The sequence below is a fragment of the Taudactylus pleione genome, unplaced genomic scaffold (genome assembly GCF_031769625.1).
Source record: "Taudactylus pleione unplaced genomic scaffold, aTauple2 ptg000386l, whole genome shotgun sequence".
Taxonomy (NCBI): domain Eukaryota; kingdom Metazoa; phylum Chordata; class Amphibia; order Anura; family Myobatrachidae; genus Taudactylus; species Taudactylus pleione.
In genome coordinates this window covers 20,934,856-20,956,448 of record NW_028284787.1, presented here as the reverse complement: position 1 = coordinate 20,956,448, position 21,593 = coordinate 20,934,856, and the positions used below count along the sequence as shown (strand labels likewise).

The following is a 21,593-nucleotide window of genomic DNA, read 5'->3' as shown; positions in this document are numbered from 1 at the left end:
ATCTGCGTCTCTCATCCCCACACATTACTTGTTCCCATGTACGGTTACAGGACTTTATTTGGGCTGCACCCACCCTGTGGTATGCCCTCCCATGCACAATAAGACTTTCCACTAGTTTCCAAACATTCAAGCGTTCTCTGAAAACTCACCTCTTCAGGCAAGCTTATGAGATTCCAGGACCGCCCACATAACCTTTTATAGCTTCCCTATCTACCTTCTTATAGTAAACACTGATCACCTCTTCTCGTTCTTCAACTTAACACCCTCCTAACCCTAGGCCAACTTTCCAGTGTGATTGGATTTTACAGCCCACCAAGAACATCTGCAATAGGGCTGGACAAATTTGCAATATGTAGCACCTATCCTTGTGTATCAACCCCTATTTCCCTGTAGATTGTAAGCTTGCGAGCAGGGCCCTCTTACCTTAATGTATGTATTTTATGTATATATGTCTGTCTTTTACAACCCAGTAAAATGTTAATGTTGATTCAAATTGTAAAGAGAAACAGAATTTACTGCGCTATATAAGAAACTTTTAATAAATAAATAAAAATGGATGTTTTTTTCCCCTTAAATAAATGTTTATGAGATGATCACAGTATACTATCTTGTGAGTAGGGTACACTCCACTATATAACTCTTGTTAACCTTGGAGTTTCATCTAACATGTATGTGTCCTTAAAAGGAGTGTCCACGACAGTGACCCAACATTGTTTGTGTTCTTTTTGTTTTCCCACATCCTTTTGAATGAATTATGCTGAACAACGACTTAAGGCAGGTATCCACTTATAGATATATAAACGAGCGAACGATTCTGACATTGTAGTCGTGCTCTCGTTTGTATATCGATGTGCCTAGACTGAACGTTCAGTCCAAGCACATCCCTCATACCCGCACATGCTGAACCTGACGAGATCGTCAGGTTGACCAGCATGTATGGGCGATGTCGGAAGCGACCAGTGGGCACGCACATAGCTGGTCGCTTCTGACAAAATCATGCACGATGCATGCGCGATTTGTAAGTAATTGCAAAATAACAACATTATCGTGCAATCGCTTGGCTAAATCGCTAAGTGGATACTCCCCTTAAGAGTCTGATCCAGGAACACAAAAGACATATGAGAATTTACACCTACCCTAAGGGACATGTTATAAGTATTTTTATGTTCCAAAGCGCCTGTGTGTGTATCTCCTGTTCCAACCTTTTTTAACTGCCATAATAATAAATCTATTCATATAAAAATATTTTACATAACTTTAAGATTTTACAACAGGATCTCACATTAGAAAAAATTTAGATCCTAGGTTGAAAGTAATTTTCAAGAAATACAGAAATCTTAAATCCATAATCGCTCCTAGCATGTTGAAAAGAGCAAAGCTTAAGAATGAATATAAAACCCCAATAGGAAGTTTGTTACCTCTACCACCAGTAAAAGGTTGTTATAAGTGTGGAATACCAAATGTATTACATGTGGTTTCATAAATAATAAAGCAGTAGAAATTAAGTCATCCAGTACTAAATGAGACTTAAGATTTAAGAATTTATTAATTTTGAGACACAGTATTGTATCTACATGTTGCAGTGCCCATGTGGCCTGCAATACGTGGGTATAAATACTTGAGCAATTAAGTCTAGATTTATAGAGCATCATCTAAACATTAATAAGAGGTACTCAATGCACACTGTTTCTCTGCATTTTGCTAAGGTACATCAAGGCAATCCCAATGGGCTTTCTATTATTGGGGTCCATTAAGTAGTAAATACAAACAGAGGAGGTAATGGTACAAGACTCTCTGCTCTCATTAATCATTTTTGATATTTTGATTGAGTCTTGCCAGGCTTAAGGTAATCAATAATAGTTTAGATTTTTAGTCAGTTTCACAGACATTGATAATAATTAGAGCATATTTTCTTGGCTAAATAGTGACAATCATGTTGCTAGAAGTGATCCTTCTGATTTTCGGGTTTTTAGAAGAGTATATAGGGGATGGAAATAAACAATGGGGTTTTATTTATTTCAACTTGGTCATTTTGTATGAGACAATATAAGCATCTGTATAAACACATATGTACTTCTAGATAATGTATTGTCTATTTGATTATACACCATTTCCATGTTTTCACTTAGATACTAGTATCACAGTTATCTAAATTATTACAGTCAAACCTAACTACCTGTGGTTAGTTTGGGTTAGTAGTAGAGATCCGGAATTATAAGGAGGGAGACTAGGAAAATTCCTAGTTTTTATGTTTTTTTCTCATTTGAGCAGTCATATATTTTTATTTATTTATTTATTTTGTCGAAGTGACTAGGATGCATTTGGAGACTGTGCTGATTAATTTGATATTTGACACTTGTATATCTGTGTGTGACTTAGGCCTGTATTCAGTTAGTCGCAAAAAGCCGAGATCCACGGAAAAGTATCGCCGATCACTGCTTTTCTGATGGCGGAAACTTATCTCCGTTTTCAATTCCAAACGCTTTTCGCATATGCGAAAGTCAATGCAATGTAATAGGTGAAAAAGATTCACCTCTAAATAGGAGAAAAGAAGTGCATTTTTATATTGGGGTGCAAAGTTGGGGAAACACTCAGAACCCTTGGGACAGCCCCCCAAAAGACAACTGTGTCAAAAAGTCATGAAAAAAAAGAACACCAGAAAAAAGAACTTTCATTTTGGGGGTGAAAAAGTACAAAGTGGGGGGGGGCAAGCATTAAAACTAGTAAGATAGACTTTTGGGGGGTCTGCAAGGATGGATCAGGTGTTTTTTTATTGCAGGTACTTGCTACAGGAACTTTTTTCACGATTGTTTTAAGTTCACTTTAGAGACTTTAAAATATGCTAGTACCCCTTTTCAAGTGCCCCAAATTTGACAGGACTAGTTATTTTCACCCAAAAATACTGCTTTATGCCATACTTCACCAGTTCTGCAAAGATACTAATAAGAAGCTATTGAAACAAGTTAAATACCCCAAATTGCTTTATATGGGGTAATTGGGGACATCTGCATTGATCCCCAATGTTAGTGCATCTTTATTGGGGGTTCAGACTGACTTCCCCATTTCTGACAGCATTTTCCACCTATTACGACTTCGCGGCTTGCAGTTTTCGCGTGGTTTGGAATTGAATAGTAGCGAATAGCTGGGGCGCGCACAATAAGTTTCCGCATCCAAAACACGCAATGTAGGCGAAAAGTCGGGCAGGCGAAACTTTATCGCGGACACAAAACTAATTGAATACCGCCCTAACTCTCTCAATCAGTGTGAAGTGCTATGATGCGATCCCTGCAGCAGTTTTCCACATCAAGTTCTGTTTTCAGTCTCAGTCGCACACAGATATACTAGTGTCAATTAATCAGCAAAGTCGTAAGACTGGTTTGGAAAAAAAAGGTGTAAAAAAGATGCCCGACGCTAGCAGAGTCTCTCAGGACCAGGCGCCTCACTCATGCCAGGCATATCCAGCTGCATGACAGCTATAGATGTGTTCTTTCACATATTAAAAAGTCATAGAATGAGTCATGATAGAAAGCATCAAACTTATCACGCCTTGTAATGCCTCTTTCCCTGTCCTGTCTAGTCTAAAAGTGCCTTTTATTGGAATACTTTCTTTTATTTGGCTTATATACTTGCTATAAATTTTATGGTGCAACCACCAAGTGAAAACAGTTTAAAAAATAAGTATCTTGGCAATGTTTGGTCTAAATTAACCTTTCCTGTGCTGATGTTAAAAAAAAAAAAAAAAACCTTTTGTTCAACTCATGGAGGTGAAAGGTATAATAAAAAATAGTTACTGGCAGGGTGTTTAAAATTTGTAGGTGTGTTGATATAAGCGTGAAAAGTCATACTGCTTGCATAAATTACTACTACTCTGGGCCAAATTAAAATATATATTGTATAGTCACATTTAATAAATAGGCTCCTTTATTTTAATGTTTGTCTATTTATTTTAGAATTTCTTAGTAGTAGTGTTTTATGCTATTTAACAAATAAAAACCTATGCATAGAACGTGTATGTGAAATAAACAAAAGTATAGCAGTGCAGTCTAGGAAATGAATTTACTGTATAAATATTTTTTGCAATTCTGCATACAATAGTATTTTCCAAAATAGTACTGTTGCAATTTGTAAAAACTTTGACTGTTACTGATTTAGACCTATTTGACACTCTTTGTACTAGCAGTCATTGTTTATGTGATGTGCAGTAAGATTCAATAATGAAAATATCAATACCAGGTGTGTTAAACGCAGCTTTTTTGTATTTCAGAAACAAGCCAAAGGGCAGGATTTGTTCGACCAGATTGTATACCACTTGGATTTAGTGGAAACAGATTATTTTGGCCTACAGTACATGGATGCTGCCCAAGTGTTGGTATGTATTTTCCTTCCTTCTAATCTCTGCAGAGTTTTCATTTTACAGAAATAGCTTGTTAGAGAACCATAGGGATCCATACTAAATATATAAAATGGAGCTGGAATTTTAAAGAATATTGAATAATCATTGTCTCACTCTCTCCATTTTTCTTTATTTTTTAAAGTAGAGATATCAAAGCAGCCATGTTGAACAATTTTACAATAACAAAGAATTACTTTTTTGTATTCCCCAGAAATTCAAACTTTTTGTTTAAATGGCTAATAGAAAAATAAATATAAGTCTTCAAGAAAGACCACTTTTTCTGTGTCTTTTTTTTTTTTTGCATCTACATCTCATCTATATAACATTGATTTGATTCAGTATTGCTTAGGGCTGTATCTATTTGCCTGGGTCCGGTATGATTTACTGCCGGCTGCATGGGAGTGCCTAACTCTAACCTCCCTAGCCTAACGCTAACCTCCCAGGGGGGTGCCTACCCCTAAGTCCTCCCGGGAGGCCCCTAACCTAACCCACCCCCCGTGGCTGTCCGCACCCGGCTTCGATCGGTAAGCCGGGTGTCGGGCTCCTGGCGTAGGTAAAATGACAGGAGTCGGGATTTCGACATCTGTCATTTAGCCCTTGCCGGGTTTAGACAGTCAGGAAGCTGGCAGTTGTGATTCCGTTCATTGGCTTCCTGACTGCTTCCCATTTGCCTCCCTTTGTAGTAAACCATTGTGAAAACTCATAACTGCTAAAGAACAAAAAATTTTATTTAATTAAAAGGTTATTGGATATGTGGAATGTACTGCTTTTTACCAGAATACTTCAAATAATTTGTTTAAAATAGTTTGTTTCAGAGTAAACTAATTTACGTCTGAATTATTCCAATTGGTCATGCAACCAATTAAAGCTGCACTATCACTGTAGCTCAGAAGCTTTTCTTTGCAACCATAGTTTAGTGTTCCTTCTTGGGTGGCTGTCAGTTAGGGGCACTTTGTTGCATTCACCAGAGGCGCACGTCCGAAAAAGGGTCGTGGTGACTAGAAAATCATCCCTGCAGTGGGCATACCCAGGAGTCACGGAGGTGCTGGGCTGCCCCCAAGCTCTCCCTCAGTGTGAATAAATGCCGTGCTCAATCTATTCACTCGCCGGGGGAGACATGCAGCCGGTAAGAGCTGACAGCCGGTAAGAGCTGAGACAGCTCTGCAGGCTGTCAGCGCGGGATTTTAGCAGAGTACCTTTAAAAAGGGGCAGGGTGCATTTTGACTGCTAAAAAAAGGGGCAGGGTACGGCGCCCTTTGAAAGAAGCCTAGCGGAACCGCTATAGTTCCTGGGGAACCACTTGGTTCTGTAATACAGTACATGAAAATCAATTATGGTTGCCACTTTTAAATAGAAGGGGGACTCATGACAAAAAGTTGCACTCACCAAATTTAATTAAACATGCAGTATATTTAATTTTTTTAGTGGATCATCATTTCAATGTCATTATGGATCTTTATCAGTTCTTATCCTGCGCTGCAATTAAGACGTCAATTTATGAAATCTTTTTCATAATGGCTATACATATCATGTCTAAAGCAGAACAAAGATATGGTGACTCCCTTGGTACAGGACTTCAAACTTTTAACAACTTTTTTTTTTAAATATAAACATACCTGAAATGAATGCAACACAAATCAGAAGCTGTTCCTATAATTAGGGATGGCCATCAACCATCAATGTTTCCAAAACATTGATGGTTGCTTGCCAATGTCAACTACTTTTGCCATCGATAGATGAGCAAGGGCCGATGCTGTGGGGTTTTTTTTCGTGGCAGGATGGATCTTACCCCCACTCCCCCCCTCGGCGGCCACTAAGCCATGCCCCCATTTTTCATTGGCCCACGGCGTGGCGTGCCCGCAGCTGAGGTGACCATCAAGGGGGTGCAATCTACCACCCCACCGATGGCCATCTCTACCTGTAATAATCACGGTTCGGTCAAGAGCGGGAGGCTTCCATGCACAAGCAAAACCTACTCCATGCCTTGTACTCCTAACTCACAACTGGGAAATTCCATTTCTTATTTTGAATAATGTATGACTGATTGAGTAGAGGAGATATATTCCGATCTCTCCAAGATTTGAAAGATCTTCAAAATCAGTTACTGTAAAAAATGGGAGAAGCAGAGCATAGAGGACCTTACCACTTCTTTGAAAGGAGAGGTTTTCACATTAAACTCCCAATTCACTGTTTCTACTTCAGGGTCCATAGGGTATCCACAGGATACCTTGGGGTATAGGTGTGACGTCAGTCGCTGGGCACCATAGAGTTAAGCTTTTCAGCCTCCCAGGATGCACTAGGGTCCCCCTCCTATACCCCGCCCCCGAGCCAAGGCACCTCAGTTTAGTTTGGTGCCCGGCCGGCGTCGGGTGCACCTGTCGGAGTGGGGGCTAGAAGAGCCCCTGAAGCTTTCTTCAGTGCAGCTGTGGCTGCACATCTGGATGTACAGCATGGACAGTCAGTCCTGACGTCCATGCTGTCTTCCCTACACCCCCGCCGGTTCCAGAATGCCGGTACCGATCCGGGGATGCTGGTGAGCATCTGGGGTCACAGCTAGCGGACATGTGATACAATAAACTACCCCAGTAGTATTGCAATTGATGTAATCTCGTATCTTATGTTTTTTGTTGTATTTATCCTTGAACTCTGTTGTGCGTACCATGTAATTACATGATTTGCAACCTCCACACTGAAAAGATCCTTCCGCCACTGCTTTTCTCTCTTTTCTACTCTTAAAATGACTCTTAACAAGTTTGTCTTTAATGTTGGCTGATCGTCTCCAACTTATTGAGGCTTTGGTTCCCAGGGCTTTAGCAAGATCCTCATCCAACGTTAGTACTGACCAATGTTTCTGTATTATTCTTTGGATGTGTTGCCACTCCATACAGAAGTCACCCACAAAACGGATGACTTCAGGTTCTTTTTCTTTAATCCGATTGGAATAAAGCAAGGAATTTCTATCCTTCTGATTGGCCTCATATCTCGCTTTTTTAATAGCCCTGTTACTGTATCCTCTCTTTAGTAAACATTGTCGCAATTCCTCAGATCTAATGGCAAATGATTGAGGATCTGAACAATTTCTCCTAAGGCGCAGAAATTCCCCTTTAGGAATTCCCTTGAGAACCGGTGGAAAGTGTGCACTAGTATTGTGAAGCACACTATTGGTTGCTGTTTGTTTCCTGTACAAATCTGTTGTGATTCTACCATCTCCCATCCTTCGTATTTTGAGGTCCAAGAAATTCACTTCCACTCCACTCACTTCAAAGGTGAGTTTCAAATTCAAATTGTTCTCATTTAAGAGGTTAATGAATCTCCTGAATTTATCTTGAGGACCATCCCACACTATCAGGAGATCGTCAATATATCTCATCCAAATGAGTATATGACAAGTATACTCCTCATGGGTATCAATGAACACCATTGTCTCCTCCCACCAGCCTAGGTATATGTTAGCATAAGTATATAATACCGGTCGTCAAATACAAAAAAGTTTTTTGTTAATACAAACGTTCTGTACAGCACTTGTCGGATGTGTTGCAAGGGGAGTCTGTGATGCGGCCTCATAAAAGGCCGGTGGCGTCTCTGTCCGCTCCTTATGAGGATGACGAAGGGACGTCTGATGATGGGGAGATTCTGGATCCTTACGATCAGGAACCTCTCCATACTAAGGACGCTGATGCTAAGTCCAAAGTATATATTCCTGGACTTATTCGGGCGGTCCGCACAGCCTTGGTGATTGAGGACGAAGTTCCCCCAGCGGCTAAATCTAAGTATGCCTTTTTCAAAGATGTGAAGGGCGATGCCACAGTCTTTCCTCTTTTGGGTCAGTTGGTGGACCATTTAGAGGAGGCGTGGAAACAACCTGGCAAAAGATACCAGCCGCAGAGACGCCTGGCAGTGGCTTATCCGTTCGCGGATAATTATTTTGCTAAGTGGGAATCCCCTCCACAGGTGGATTCTCACGTGACCCGTCTTGTCCGTAGTGCCACATTGCCGATGCCATCCATGTCCTCCCTTATGGATGCTACGGACCGCAAGGTGGAGATCTGCCTGAAGTCCGCTTATTCCCTTGCAGGGGGGGCAGCACGGCCGGCTATGGCCATTTGCTGCGTTGCCAGAGCGATGGAGCGCTGGGCGGATTCATTAGAGGCTTCTTTTGAATCCGATTGTCCGGCCGAACAGGCGGAGTTGATTGGCAATCTCCGTGATTCGGCCACCTACATCAACGAGGCGGCTCTAGACATTAGTACTCTGGTGTCTAGAATTTCTTCAGCAGCGGTAGCTGCTCGTCGCACCTTGTGGCTGCGATCCTGGAAGGCGGACGCAGATTCCAAGAAAGGTCTGGAAGCGTTGCCGTTTACCGGAGAAGTTCTCTTCGGTCCGGATTTGGATAAGATTGTGGCCACGCTGGCGGCAGCCAAATCTGCTTGTCTCCCGTCGGCCGCTGCTCCTTCTGGTTCTGGGCCATCGTCCTTTCGGTCATCTAGGGCCCAGGGCAGGCCCAAACCACAGTCGTTTCCTCGACAGGCTGGCCCTAAGAAATCGGTCAAGCCCCGGAAGCAGGCATGAAGTACCAGACGTCCGGCCCCCAAGCCAGATGACAAGCCTGCGGCCTGACGGTCCGGGCCTCCCTTTGGGGGATCCCAGGGTGGGAGGCCGCCTGCTACAGTTCGCCCAGTGTTGGTCGACCACTACGACAGACCCTTGGGTTCTGGAGGTGGTTTCCCACGGATACGCCCTCTCCTTCCGGCACAGACCCCCGGCTCGATTCTTCACCATGGGTCTACCATCAGACCGGAACAAGGCTACGGAGCTGCGGAAGGTATTGCACACTATGCTCCAGTCTGGAGTTATAGTGCCTGTTCCATTCTCCCAGAGGGGCCAGGGTTTCTATTCAAATCTATTTTTGGTACAGAAACCCAATGGGTCATATCGTCCGATTCTCAACCTCAAAGCACTCAACAAGTCTTTGCGGGTCCCGAAGTTTCGGATGGAGACCCTACGGTCCATCATTCTAGCGCTGGAACCTGGGGACTACATGGTGTCATTGGACATACAGGACGCTTACCTGCATGTCCCTATTCTTTTGCGCCATCAACAGTTCCTCAGGTTTGCAATCCGCAGCGACCACTTCCAGTTTCGGGCGTTACCTTTTGGCCTGGCAACAGCACCACGTGTTTTCACCAAGGTGATGGCGGTCATGGCGGCTTCTCTGCGGCTGCAGGGAGTCCGCATGTTGCCGTATTTGGACGACCTGTTATTGGTGGCAGGATCTCCAGAGCTCCTGTTACGCAACTTGGACCTGACCATTGCACTGCTGCAACGGCACGGCTGGCTAATCAACTGGCAGAAGTCCACTCTAATCCCGTCTCGGAGGATTCTGCATCTTGGAGCCTTATTGGACTCGGGACAGCAAAGGATCTTCGTGACGGAGGACAAGATCTCTGCTTTACAGTCGAGGGTGCGCAGTTGTCTGCACTGCCGCCGGGTGTCCTTACACTCGGCGATGAGGTTACTGGGCTCCATGGTGTCGGTGTTCAACATGGTGGAATATGCCCAGTTTCACTCCAGACCTCTGCAGCACCTGATCCTGTCCAAGTGGAACGGGCTGCCTCAGTCTCTGAAGTCCCAGACGATTGTGCTCACCCCGGAGGTTCGCCTGTCCCTTGCGTGGTGGTTACAGACGACCCACCTCAACAAGGGACGTCCGTTCTGGGTTCCAAATTGGGTCCTGTTGACAACGGACGCCAGTCTTCGGGGCTGGGGAGCAGTTTCGGGTCCACACTTGTTCCAGGGCAGGTGGACGCCGACAGAAGCGGAGCTTCCAATAAATATCTTGGAACTCCGTGCGGTCTTCAATGCTCTCCAGCAGGCACAGCGGTTTCTCCAGGGTCGCCCGGTGCAGGTCCAGTCGGACAACGCTACCACCGTGGCCTACATAAACAGGCAAGGAGGAACTCGCAGTCGGGCGGCTCTCATAGAGGTCTCTTGGATCCTGGTTTGAGCGGAGCGCAATCTTCCGGCCATATCAGCGGTCTTCATCCCGGGAGTGCTAAATTGGGAGGCGGACTTTCTAAGTCGCCAGGACGTTCATCCGGGGGAATGGTCCCTGCACCCGGACGTTTTTCAACTACTGGTGGACAGGTGGGGTCTTCCAGAAATCGACCTCATGGCGTCCCGGCACAACAACAAGTTGCCGGTGTACGGGTCTCGCACAAGAGACGAAGGGGCGTCTCTGGTGGATGCTCTGTCCGTCCGGTGGACGTTCCGGTTCGCATACCTGTTCCCTCCGGTCTCCCTTCTTCCACGTGTAATCCGGAAATTCAAACAGGAAGGAGGGTCGCTCCTGTTGATAGCTCCCGCGTGGCCCAGACGGCACTGGTTCTCAGACCTTCAGGGCCTGTCCGTGGACAGTCCTCTGCGGTTGCCGCTACGACCGGACCTTCTGTCTCAGAGTCCTTGTCTTCACCCGGACCTGACTCAGCTGTCTTTGACGGCGTGGCTGTTGAGACGGCCATGCTGAGGTCCCGGGGGTTTTCCAGCTCTGCGGTGCGTACCATGTTACGAGCTCGGAAACCGTCTTCCGCGAGGATATACCATCGCGTGTGGCATACGTTCTTCCAGTGGTGTCGACCGAGAGGTTATGCACCGCGGGAGTTTCGTCTGTCTCGGATTCTCGCCTTCCTGCAAGCGGGACTAGATCATGGGCTTCGCCTTGCTTCTTTGAAGGTACAGGTTTCGGCCCTATCTGTCTGGTTTCACCGTAGGATTGCTACAATCCCGGATGTGCGCACCTTTATGCAGGGTGTTCTCCGCATTCAGCCGCCCTTTGTTCCACCTGTGGCGCCTTGGGATTTGGCTGTGGTCCTGAGGGCTCTCCAGGGACCGCCGTTTGAACCACTGGGCTCAGTGGATCTTAAATGGCTAACAGCTAAGACTGTTTTCCTTCTGGCCATTGCTTCGGCCAGACGTGTTTCTGAGTTAGGGGCTCTTTCTTGTAGACCCCCTTTCTTGGTTTTTCATGGGAACAGGGCAGTGCTCCGCACTCGGCCCGAGTTTCTTCCCAAAGTTGTTTCCCAGTTTCATGTTAACGAGGAAATAGTTGTTCCGGCCTTTAACTCACCGGGTCTTTCCGTGGGTGAGGCCTCTTTGGATGTTGTGCGGGCCTTAAGGACTTATGTTGACCGCACTTCTTCGTTTAGGAAGTCGGACGCTTTGTTTGTCCTCTATGGCTTCCGTAAAAAGGGTTGGCCTGCTTCAAAGCAAACTTTGGCAGCCTGGATCCGTATGGCTATTTCTGAAGCTTATCTTCATGAAGGCCTACCGGTCCCTCCTTCTCTGAAGGCTCATTCCACTAGGTCTGTGGGTCCTTCGTGGGCAGCTCGACGTGGTGCCTCGGCAGTTCAGATCTGCAAGGCTGCTACGTGGTCCTCTGTCCATACCTTCGTGAGGTATTACAGGTTTGACACCTTCGCCTCTCAGGATGCTTCCTTCGGGCGGCGGATTCTCCTTTCTGCATAGGAGCGTCCCCACCCTTAAAGGATACTGCTTTGGGACATCCCCAAGGTATCCTGTGGATACCCTATGGACCCTGAAGTAGAAAATATGAGATATGGTAAGAACTTACCCTTGATATCTCTATTTCTACGAAGTCCATAGGGTTCCACAGGACTCCCGCCCTGTCGCACCTGTGCTGCAGATGGGCTTTGCTCTGGTCACCGGTTTTCCGTCTCCCTCTGGTGAGAATGTGATTCTTGTATGTGTCCAGATCTTTTTTCTCTCTCTTCCTTCTCCTCCTCCGGCCTATGGCTTGATAACTAACTGAGGTGCCTTGGCTCGGGGGCGGGGTATAGGAGGGGGACCCTAGTGCATCCTGGGAGGCTGAAAAGCTTAACTCTATGGTGCCCAGCGACTGACGTCACACCTATACCCCAAGGTATCCTGTGGAACCCTATGGACTTCGTAGAAATAGAGATAACAAGGGTAAGTTCTTACCATATCTCATATTTTTCAAGTAGCAGCTGTCTGACCAAAAGTGGAGTCACTGCAGAAATGACTGGGGATCTTCCCAAGAGGTCAGAGGAATTTGGACACCTAATATTTGACATCCACATTATAGATGTTTTCAAAGACTTTGCCAAGAAGTTGGGACTTAAAGTTCCTTTTAGTCAATGCTCTTCTCATCATAGCTAAAGAGGTTGCTGAAGGCAGGACACAGTTCTTCCTGAACCCCCAAAAGGCCACTGCCAGGATTGACAACTGCCATCCAGTGAAATTTATATCCTACTACACTCTGATTTCAGTTTCTTACAGGTTTTATCCTGTAGTATTTCTTATCCATGTGTTAATTCATGATGGTGTACTTCTCGATTCCATTTTGCTTCTGTTCCAGAGCTGTATATGTTTGCAATGGTGGGGGGGGGGACTGTCTTCTCTTGTCTACCCAGAATGCCGGGAGGAGCACAGTGTGACTGCTGGACTGGTAAGGAAGGAGAGTTCGCAGAGCTGTGCCTCTTGGTCCCCCCTGCACCCCCCGTAGTTACGCCACTGGAGGTGGAGCGCCGATCAGTGGCGCTCCTTCTCCATGCAACTCCTCAGCAGTGCCTGGTGACAATGGAGCCAGGTGCCCCCTTCAGGGCTGGCGCCCAGTGGCAAATGACTCCATTGTCTTCGGGAGTTTTGCCACTGGTTCAGTGGCCAGATATCCAAATTTCTCAAACAATGTCAATGCTGCATGGGCAGTTGCATTGATGTTATACAGAAATAAAATAATAACGCAATTATATACCCTCAACATGCTAGCATACAGCATAAATGCCTGTTTGTCCCATAAAGGACATCCAGGTTACCTCCTTAGGTTGCAGTTAGTAAATGGAATTGGCACACTTGGTGGTTTCAGTTGTCCCTGGAAAAAATTACAATATTCCTTGTGGTTCTTGCAATTCAGAAGTTTCACTTTCATCACATCTTTAGTTCTTTACAGGCTGGAAATAACATATGCGTGATAAGCCAGCTTACTGGCTTACACCCTTAGGACTACTGAGCTTCTCCCAAGGCGCCTTTTTCATAACTTTCATAACACTCCACGCTAGAGTACTAGGGGTATATTTACTATAGTACGGGTTATTAGAAGTGGAGATGTTGCCCATAGCAACCAATCACATTCTACTTAACATGTATTTATCATCTTCTACAAGATAATAGCTAGAATCTGATTTGGTTGCTATGGGCAGCATCTCCACATATGAAAACCTGCACTTGAGTTAATATACCCCTTAGTGTCCATCCACCACCACTATTAATTACCACACTTAAACACCATTATTAAATATTACACTGACCAATTTCTGCTTCACCTGTAAATAAATTATATATCATGGCTGCAGCTTGGAGTCTGAGGAAGAAAATGGTAGGATGTGCTGATTCCACGCTAACTTTTCCTCTGAAATTACTTAATGTCTTGCATTATGCATTCATGTGATGTGAAAATTGTCTGCTGCGATTGCGTACAGTGTTATGCTCTGCTTTATCACACACCTAAAGTCACCTATTATTCCACCTTTTATTAGAATGCAGTCAGAGCAGAAACCTAAAGCTGAAAGAATCTGTGTGGGTTTGTTTGGAAAGGGGGGAGGGGGGGGGATGCATGTGAAAACATACTGTTGAAAGCCCAGGAGGCAGGTGTGGGAACAAGGCTGATGCTGCGGCCATGTAATGGATGACATACAGTATTGGATAAGTCAGGATAAGTCCTTGGACAGGTAAAGGGAATTTCCAATGACAACATCAAGCAAAACTATAACCGGACGTGGAACTCAACGATTTCTATATTAGTCGGTAGACGAAACAGTGACAGACTGCAATTTACTAATTAGTTATTTTACCTTTTACTTTCACTACACATATCTAATGAAAAGTTGCCAAACTCTTTAAAGAAGAAATCCTTCCTTTTTTATTCTTTTTTTTTTTTTTTTTTTTTGAGGAAGCAGTTAATTGATTAAGACAAATCTTATTTGCTTCAATGAGCCTCTGTCTTGCATTTTTTTTTTTTTGCCGTGATGTGGATCAATTTTAGACTACTTTACCTTATTAATCCTTGTAATTAAGAAGAGTGCATTCGGACATCTGGAAATCTGGCGTTTTAATTTTGTCCATTTACAATAGGTTATCTCCAAGAAGACTTTTACCAATTCAGATCCCATTAGCAAGATAGGTTTATAAACATTATTGTATATTTGTTTTCCTCTGCATATTGTGTTGCACATGTTTAACTGACAAAAAAATGAAATATATTATGTCTTTTATTAGATTTCCAAAACTCTATAGATGTTGTCATAATCCTCTTTACTTCAGTAACTGCTCACCTCATTTACACAGACAGACTTGATTTTAGAAAATAAATCGCTTTCAGTTCAACTTTTCTTTGTGCCTTAAGATATATTTCTTTGTGCCTGCAGATACATTTGGATTCCTTGTTTCTTTGATCATTGGCTATCCTGATTTACAGTGGCAATGAGTTGTTTGTTGGTTCTCTTTCTCTTGTGCCTGCAGACAAATTAGGGGCATGATAAATATAGCGGAATCACTTGTTACCTCAGGTCTTAATTAATGCTGGGTACACACTGTACCAACAGATCAGTCAGTGGGCCAATCTGATATCATAGAGGCCGATTGGTTATCTCTACACACTTGTCAATTGGCCGCTTTATATATTTGAGCTGACATCCCAACTGGGCGGGCATTTAAATTTGCCTGCCCAGTTGAGATGTCCATGTCAGCGATCCCTGCTGCAATTGTACGGGCGGTCAGCAGCTATGCTGCATGGCTGACCTGTTGCGTCTGTGAACGATGTTGTTCACAGACCTATTGGGTGTACACATCTGCCAATGCACTAGCAATATATCGTTTGTTGATAGAACGAGCAATATATTGAAAAGTGTGTACCCAGTGTAAGTAAAACTGTGGGAAAGAGGAAAGGTTGATGTAAAAATTGGAATTATTTATTTTCTCGATATCTAGATAGTCATTATCAATATACTGTATGAAGGTAAGAATAAAACAGCGCTCTGGATCTCTTGTCAAGTAGCCTATTATGATAACCCTAGCAGCTCCACTTCATTAGAGGTATCCCACCTCTATGTAACATAAATAAAAGTATAGTAGTGGTGCGCTCTGGGTTATGCTGACTAAATGGTATGTGGTGAAGATGGTGCCTTACTAGTAAGCTTTAAAGTCAATGTTCCTTAGTGACCAATCAGCTATAGATGTCACAGAATGGTTTTCCTTGTCCCTGACCATGAAATGTCTGATTTGTCCACAATGTTTTAATGGATCCCCATGGGAATCCAAAATGAAAAGTCTTGGAAAAATGTCTCAAAAATCTGTGGGATGTGTGTTCTTTATGAAGTAAAGTCTTACAATAAATGTCTGTTAAATGCTGTAGGATGGGTGTTCTGCTGCAGCATGCCCTCTTCTCTCTCCTCTCCACCAAACTTGTCGGTTCCTGCTGGTATCCTTTGTCCCGGTGCTAGGAGGGGTCCGCGGTAGAGATAGGGGTGATGTTATATATCAATGCAGGGAGGCTACGCACTCTAATGAAATCAAATCTTATTTATTCTATTAAAAGTCAAATGAAGACTCACATAAGTCTAAGCAGTAATGAGTAGGTTAAGTCCCAAAATATTTAGGCATAAACAAAGTCACCAAATGTCATGTGTAAAGGGGCGTGGCCCAACGCATTTCATCCAGGTAGTGGACTTTTTCAAGGTGCCTGCCTTACCTTCTTGCTCTCTTAAATAGGCTTGCCAATTAGGCTGTGTGTGTTGCCGCTGTCCGCACTTCCGGGTTTGTGGTTGTGACATCATCGGCATAGAGAGACCTGAATACCAGTCACTAGAGTGTGTATTGTGGTCTCCGTTATTGTCCTGCACATGCGCGGACTCCGGCGGCCATTTTGGTGAAGATTTTGCTGCTGTTTGTGAATGTGGCTATTGCGGCGGCCATTTTGTTGGTTTGATATAGTGAGATTCAACCATATGGGTGTCGCGACGGCCATTACTGATATGGGATGTACCTAAAATTTATAGGATCCAAGTATAATTAACTCTCCTCACTATGCATGGTTATAATATAAATTGTTGTATGTTTTGTTAGCCTCCTATCATCTTTCACTGATTTTCAGGGTATATAACATCTACTGGGTTTTGTTTCCAGAACTGCAAAGATGTATTCTGTTCTCTGTCTTGTATATTTCATTATGCTCACTCCAGTGGCTGTTTTAGTGAGATCTTTACTATTATCTGGGAGCATAAATCTTGCTGCGGCCATTTTAATGGTTATATGTGCTTGATCCAGTGATATATGTAGTCATACATATGTCTCCTCACTGAGCGCGGCCATATTTTTACATACTTAATTCCTAGATGACCTATCTTTCATTGTATAAAGACCAGACTAGATCTGTGGTAGTCTGTTTTGTTAGACCTTTTTGGACATGTGATGTTCATATATCCTAAGCATTGTTAATACATACAAGGTAGTACCATCCTCATCGTTTAAGTCGCATAGTATGTGTGTTGCACCTATTTGTTAGGCATAAACACAGACAGAATTACAATTTTTCATTAGATTATGGTCATGATGATGATCAGTGTTTAATAAAGAATGTAAATAAATTATCTGCATAACCACCATGTCTGATGTAACATGGTGGATGCTAATGCTCAATCAGGGGTCTATATTAAGTCCTTCTGGGATCAAAGTGTGTAAGTTGAATATCCATCTGCTTTCTCTTTTATCAATGTTTTCGATGTGATCACCTCCCCTCCAATATGGCATGACCTGGTCTATTGCTAAGAATTTCAAACCTCTAGGGTCACTGTGATGTTTTTGCCTGAAATGATCTGATACGCTGTGTTGTTCGAAACTTCTTTTAATATTTTGAATATGTTCTGCTATTCTTTTTTTCAAACTTCTCGTGGTACGTCCCACGTACTGTAAATTACACGGACATTCTAATAGGTAGATTACGTTTTTACTATCACACGTAATATCCTGTACTCCTCCTGGGTGCGTTTGCTAGTGATACTCTCTATGGGGGAGGTACTTCTATAGCCTAAACTGATGCATTGTTGGCAACTTCCACAATGATAGAAACCTGTCCTTCTTTTCTTCCCATCTATTGTGGTTTGTTTCCCAGATGTATTGGCTCTTATATGGTTTTTAACTAGTTTACGTTTCAGATCTTGCGCTTTCCTGTAAACTACATCTGGTTTGTCTGGTAAGATGTCCTTGAGTTGGTTGTCTAGATGTAGAGTGGACCAGTGTTTATTTAAAATTTTCCTAACTTTAGGGGCTAAATCTGTGTAATTTGTGATGAAATAAATCTTATTATCTTTCTCCTCTTGTTCCTTTTTATCTTTATATAGAAGTAGTTGTTCTCTTGGTTTTACTCTGATTTCATCATATGCTCTTTTTATCTCTCTTTCATCATAATGGTTTTCTTTTAATTGGTTAAATACATTTTTTCCTTGTGCATCATAGTCTTCCAGATTTGAACAATTCCTGCGTATGCGTGTGAACTGACTGTGTGGGATGCTCTTAATCCAGCTGGGGTGATGGTTGCTCTCTGTAAGGATATAGCTGTTAACGTCAACCTTTTTGTAGTGTGTTCTGGTCTGTGCACTTGAGTTATGTATAAATATTTCTAAATCGAGGAATTCGACCATCTCTTTGTCATATTTGGTAGTGAATACCAAATTTTGGTCATTTTGATTTATATAATGTGTGAATTCTTGTAGAGAATTCTCATCTCCCTGCCATATGAATAGCACATCGTCAATGTATCGGCTCAAGAGGACCAAGTTTGCATCGAGCTCACGCCTACCCCATATGTTCCTGATCTCCCAGAAACTCATGAACAGGTTTGCGTAGCTCGGTGCAAACTTGGTCCCCATCGCAGTGCCCCGTTGTTGAAGGTAAAATTCCTCTTGGAACCACATGTAGTTGTGCGTTAATATAAATTAGATACCTTGGATTATGAAGTCGATTTGTGTTGTATCGATATCTGGATCTTGCTCCAAAAAATATCTAACACTCTCCATACCTTGCGTATGGTCAATCACTGTATACAATGATGTCACGTCACTAGTGGCAAGCCAATAATTAGCCTTCCACTCTAAATCTTGCAGTATGTTTAGACATTGTGTCGTATCCCTAATATAGGATTGCTGTTGTTTCACATATTTTTGCAAAAAGTAATCGATATATTGGGAAAGTGATGATGTCATGGAATCTATCCCTGAAGTGATGGGTCTGCCTGGCGGGTGAGTGTTGTTCTTGTGGATTTTCGGCAGGTAATAAAAGACAGGGATCACTGGATGCTTATTGCTAATAAAGTCAAATTCCTGTTTGTCTAGTATCCCTGTCGACTTGCCTTCCTGTAGTAAGATGTCTAATTCTTTCTGGAATTCACTGGTGGGGTCTCCCTTAAGTTTGAGGTACGTACTTCTGTCGGATAGAATGTTATAGGCTTCTCTCATATAATCATCCTTGTTCAATATTACTATCCCACCTCCCTTATCTGCGGGTTTGATTATTATGGAGGTGTCTTTCTCCAATTCCTGCAATGCAATTTTTTCCGCCCTTGTCAAATTGTTATGTGTCCCTCTTTGTTGGTCATTCCTAAGTTTACATATGTCTTGTATGACGGCTTTTTCGAATGTTTGTATAAAGTTGCCCTTAAGATGACTCTGATTGAATTTTGATTTTGGTTTAAGATTTGAGTGTTGGTATTTATTTGTTTGATAGGTGTTCATGACCGCTTTGTGTTGGTCCAAAAAGTATTTTTTCAAAGTTAATTTCCTTGTGAATTTTTTGACATCCAAATATGTCTCAAATTTGTCTAGTTGGTTGTTAGGGGCAAATTTAAGTCCCTTGTTAAGTAACGAGGTCTGTGCAGATGTTAGTATCTTATCACTAAGATTGAAGATCCCTATTGGTTGCTGTGAACCTATTCGTTCCTTATTTCTATTTTGCTTTTCTTTCCCTCCCCTACATCCCCTTCTGTGTTTTCCAGTTTCCTTTTGTTTGTTGCTAGTGTCCTCTGTCCCAGACCCTGTGTGTCCGTTCCTAGCTCTAAAAAATTATCTGCCCATTTTGTTGCCATGTTGAGATCTTCCTGTACAGATGCAAATAGGATGTGTGTCGTGTTCTTAGAAGTTATTTCTGGGGTGTCACAGGAAGCTGTCACTACATCCTCTCTCTGAGGTGCTGTCTCTAATACGGTGTTAGTTAGGATTAGATCATTCCAACCTTGCTCAAATGACCGTCTTGCTAGATTGGTATATTCATCAATGTTGTCCTGTGGTTCTTCTAGTGTATAGATTGAAAAACTGTCCACTTCTTCCTCACTGTGAGTGGTGAGGTTCAGCAAATCTATATCATGGATGGTCTTACTATGTTGAGCATGTATTTTGGTCAAAACCCAGTAGATGTTATATACCCTGACACCTGTTATATATCCAGGTCAATCAGTGAAAGATGATAGGAGGCTAACAAAACATACAACAATTTATATTATAACCATGCATAGTGAGGAGAGTTACTTATACTTGGGTCCTATACAATTTTAGGTACATCCCATATCAGTAATGGCCGTCGCGACACCCATATGGTTGAATCTAACTATATCAAACCAACAAAATGGCCGCCGCAATAGCCACATTCACAAACAGCAGCAAAATATCTTCACCAAAATGGCCGCCGGAGTCCGCGCATGTGCAGGACAATAACGGAGACCACAATACACACTCTAGTGACTGGTATTCAGGTCTCTCTATGCCGATTATGTCACAACCACAAACCCGGAAGCGCGGGGAGCGCGGACAGCGGCAACACACACAGCCTAATTGGCAAGCCTATTTAAGAGAGCCAGAAGGTAAGGCAGGCACCTTGAAAAAGTCCACTACCTGAATGAAACGCGTTGGACCACGCCCCTTTACACATGACATTTGGTGACTTTTTTTATGCCTAACTATTTTGGGACTTAACCTACTCATTACTGCTTAGACTCATGTGAGTCTTCATTTGATTTTTAATAGAATAAATAAGATTTGATTTCATTAGAGTGCGTAGCCTCCCTGCATTGATATATTACATCACCCCTATCCCTACCGCGGACCCCTCCTAGCACCGGGACAAAGGATACCAGCAGGAACCGACAAGTTTGGTGGAGAGGAGAGAGAAGAGGGCATGCTGCAGCAGAACACCCATCCTACAGCATTTAACAGACATTTATTGTAAGACTTTACTTCATAAAGAACACACATCCCACAGATTTTTGAGACATTTTTCCAAGACTTTTCATTTTGGATTCCCATGGGGATCCATTAAAACATTGTGGACAAATCAGACATTTCATGGTCAGGGACAAGGATAGCTGATTGGTCACTAAGGAACATTGACTTTAAAGCTTACTAGTAAGGCACCATCTTCACCACATACCATTTAGTCAGCATAACCCAGAGCGCACCACTACTATACTTTTATTATCAATATACTGTATATTTCATATACATAATCACAGTAATCAAAGATTATACTTATGACAAATAGGTTTATGCTGATTATCTCATCTATTTTGTGATTTAGAGCAACAAATTATTTAGGATGGTTGCATCCGAATAATCCCATAATTGGCACATGGTCAAATACTTATGAATCTGTTGTAACCAGACATATTTGCTTCAATATGAAATGGAGGCTTGGCCTTCATGCATGGGTGTGGCCTCCACAGTGCACCACACCACAGTGCAACTTTTGGGACCACATCTATAGCTAGACTGTGTCACCCGGGGCAGTGACTTACCTCAGCGCCTCCCTCCCCCCTCAGAAGATAGTTTTCATCCTCTACCTATATGCCCTCCATATAATGCAGAAAACATCAGTGACCACCATGCAATACATAGAACATTGTAGTAACTGCAACATAATGCAGAAAACACCACAGTGGCAGCCATATAATAAATAGAAAATCACTGTAACCACCATACAGTACATTGCAGTGAGTGCAATAGAATGAAGAGAACATCACAGTGGCCAGCATATAATACAGAGATCAGTGACTAGTGCCATATAATACATAAAGTGTACAATATATATACTGTATAGCATCCGTGACCGCCATACAGTACAGAAAGTA

General features: G+C 42.9%; 1 protein-coding gene across 1 annotated transcript in view; it reads left to right on the top strand.

Annotated features, from left to right (window-relative positions):
* Positions 1 to 21,593, top strand: part of EPB41L4B (erythrocyte membrane protein band 4.1 like 4B) — a 316,007-nt gene that overhangs the window by 109,630 nt on the left and 184,784 nt on the right. The window contains exon 2 of the mRNA XM_088445740.1: positions 4,265 to 4,369. Within this exon, the coding sequence (XP_088301866.1) occupies positions 4,265 to 4,369 (105 nt within the window). The remainder of the gene's footprint in view (positions 1 to 4,264; positions 4,370 to 21,593) is intronic.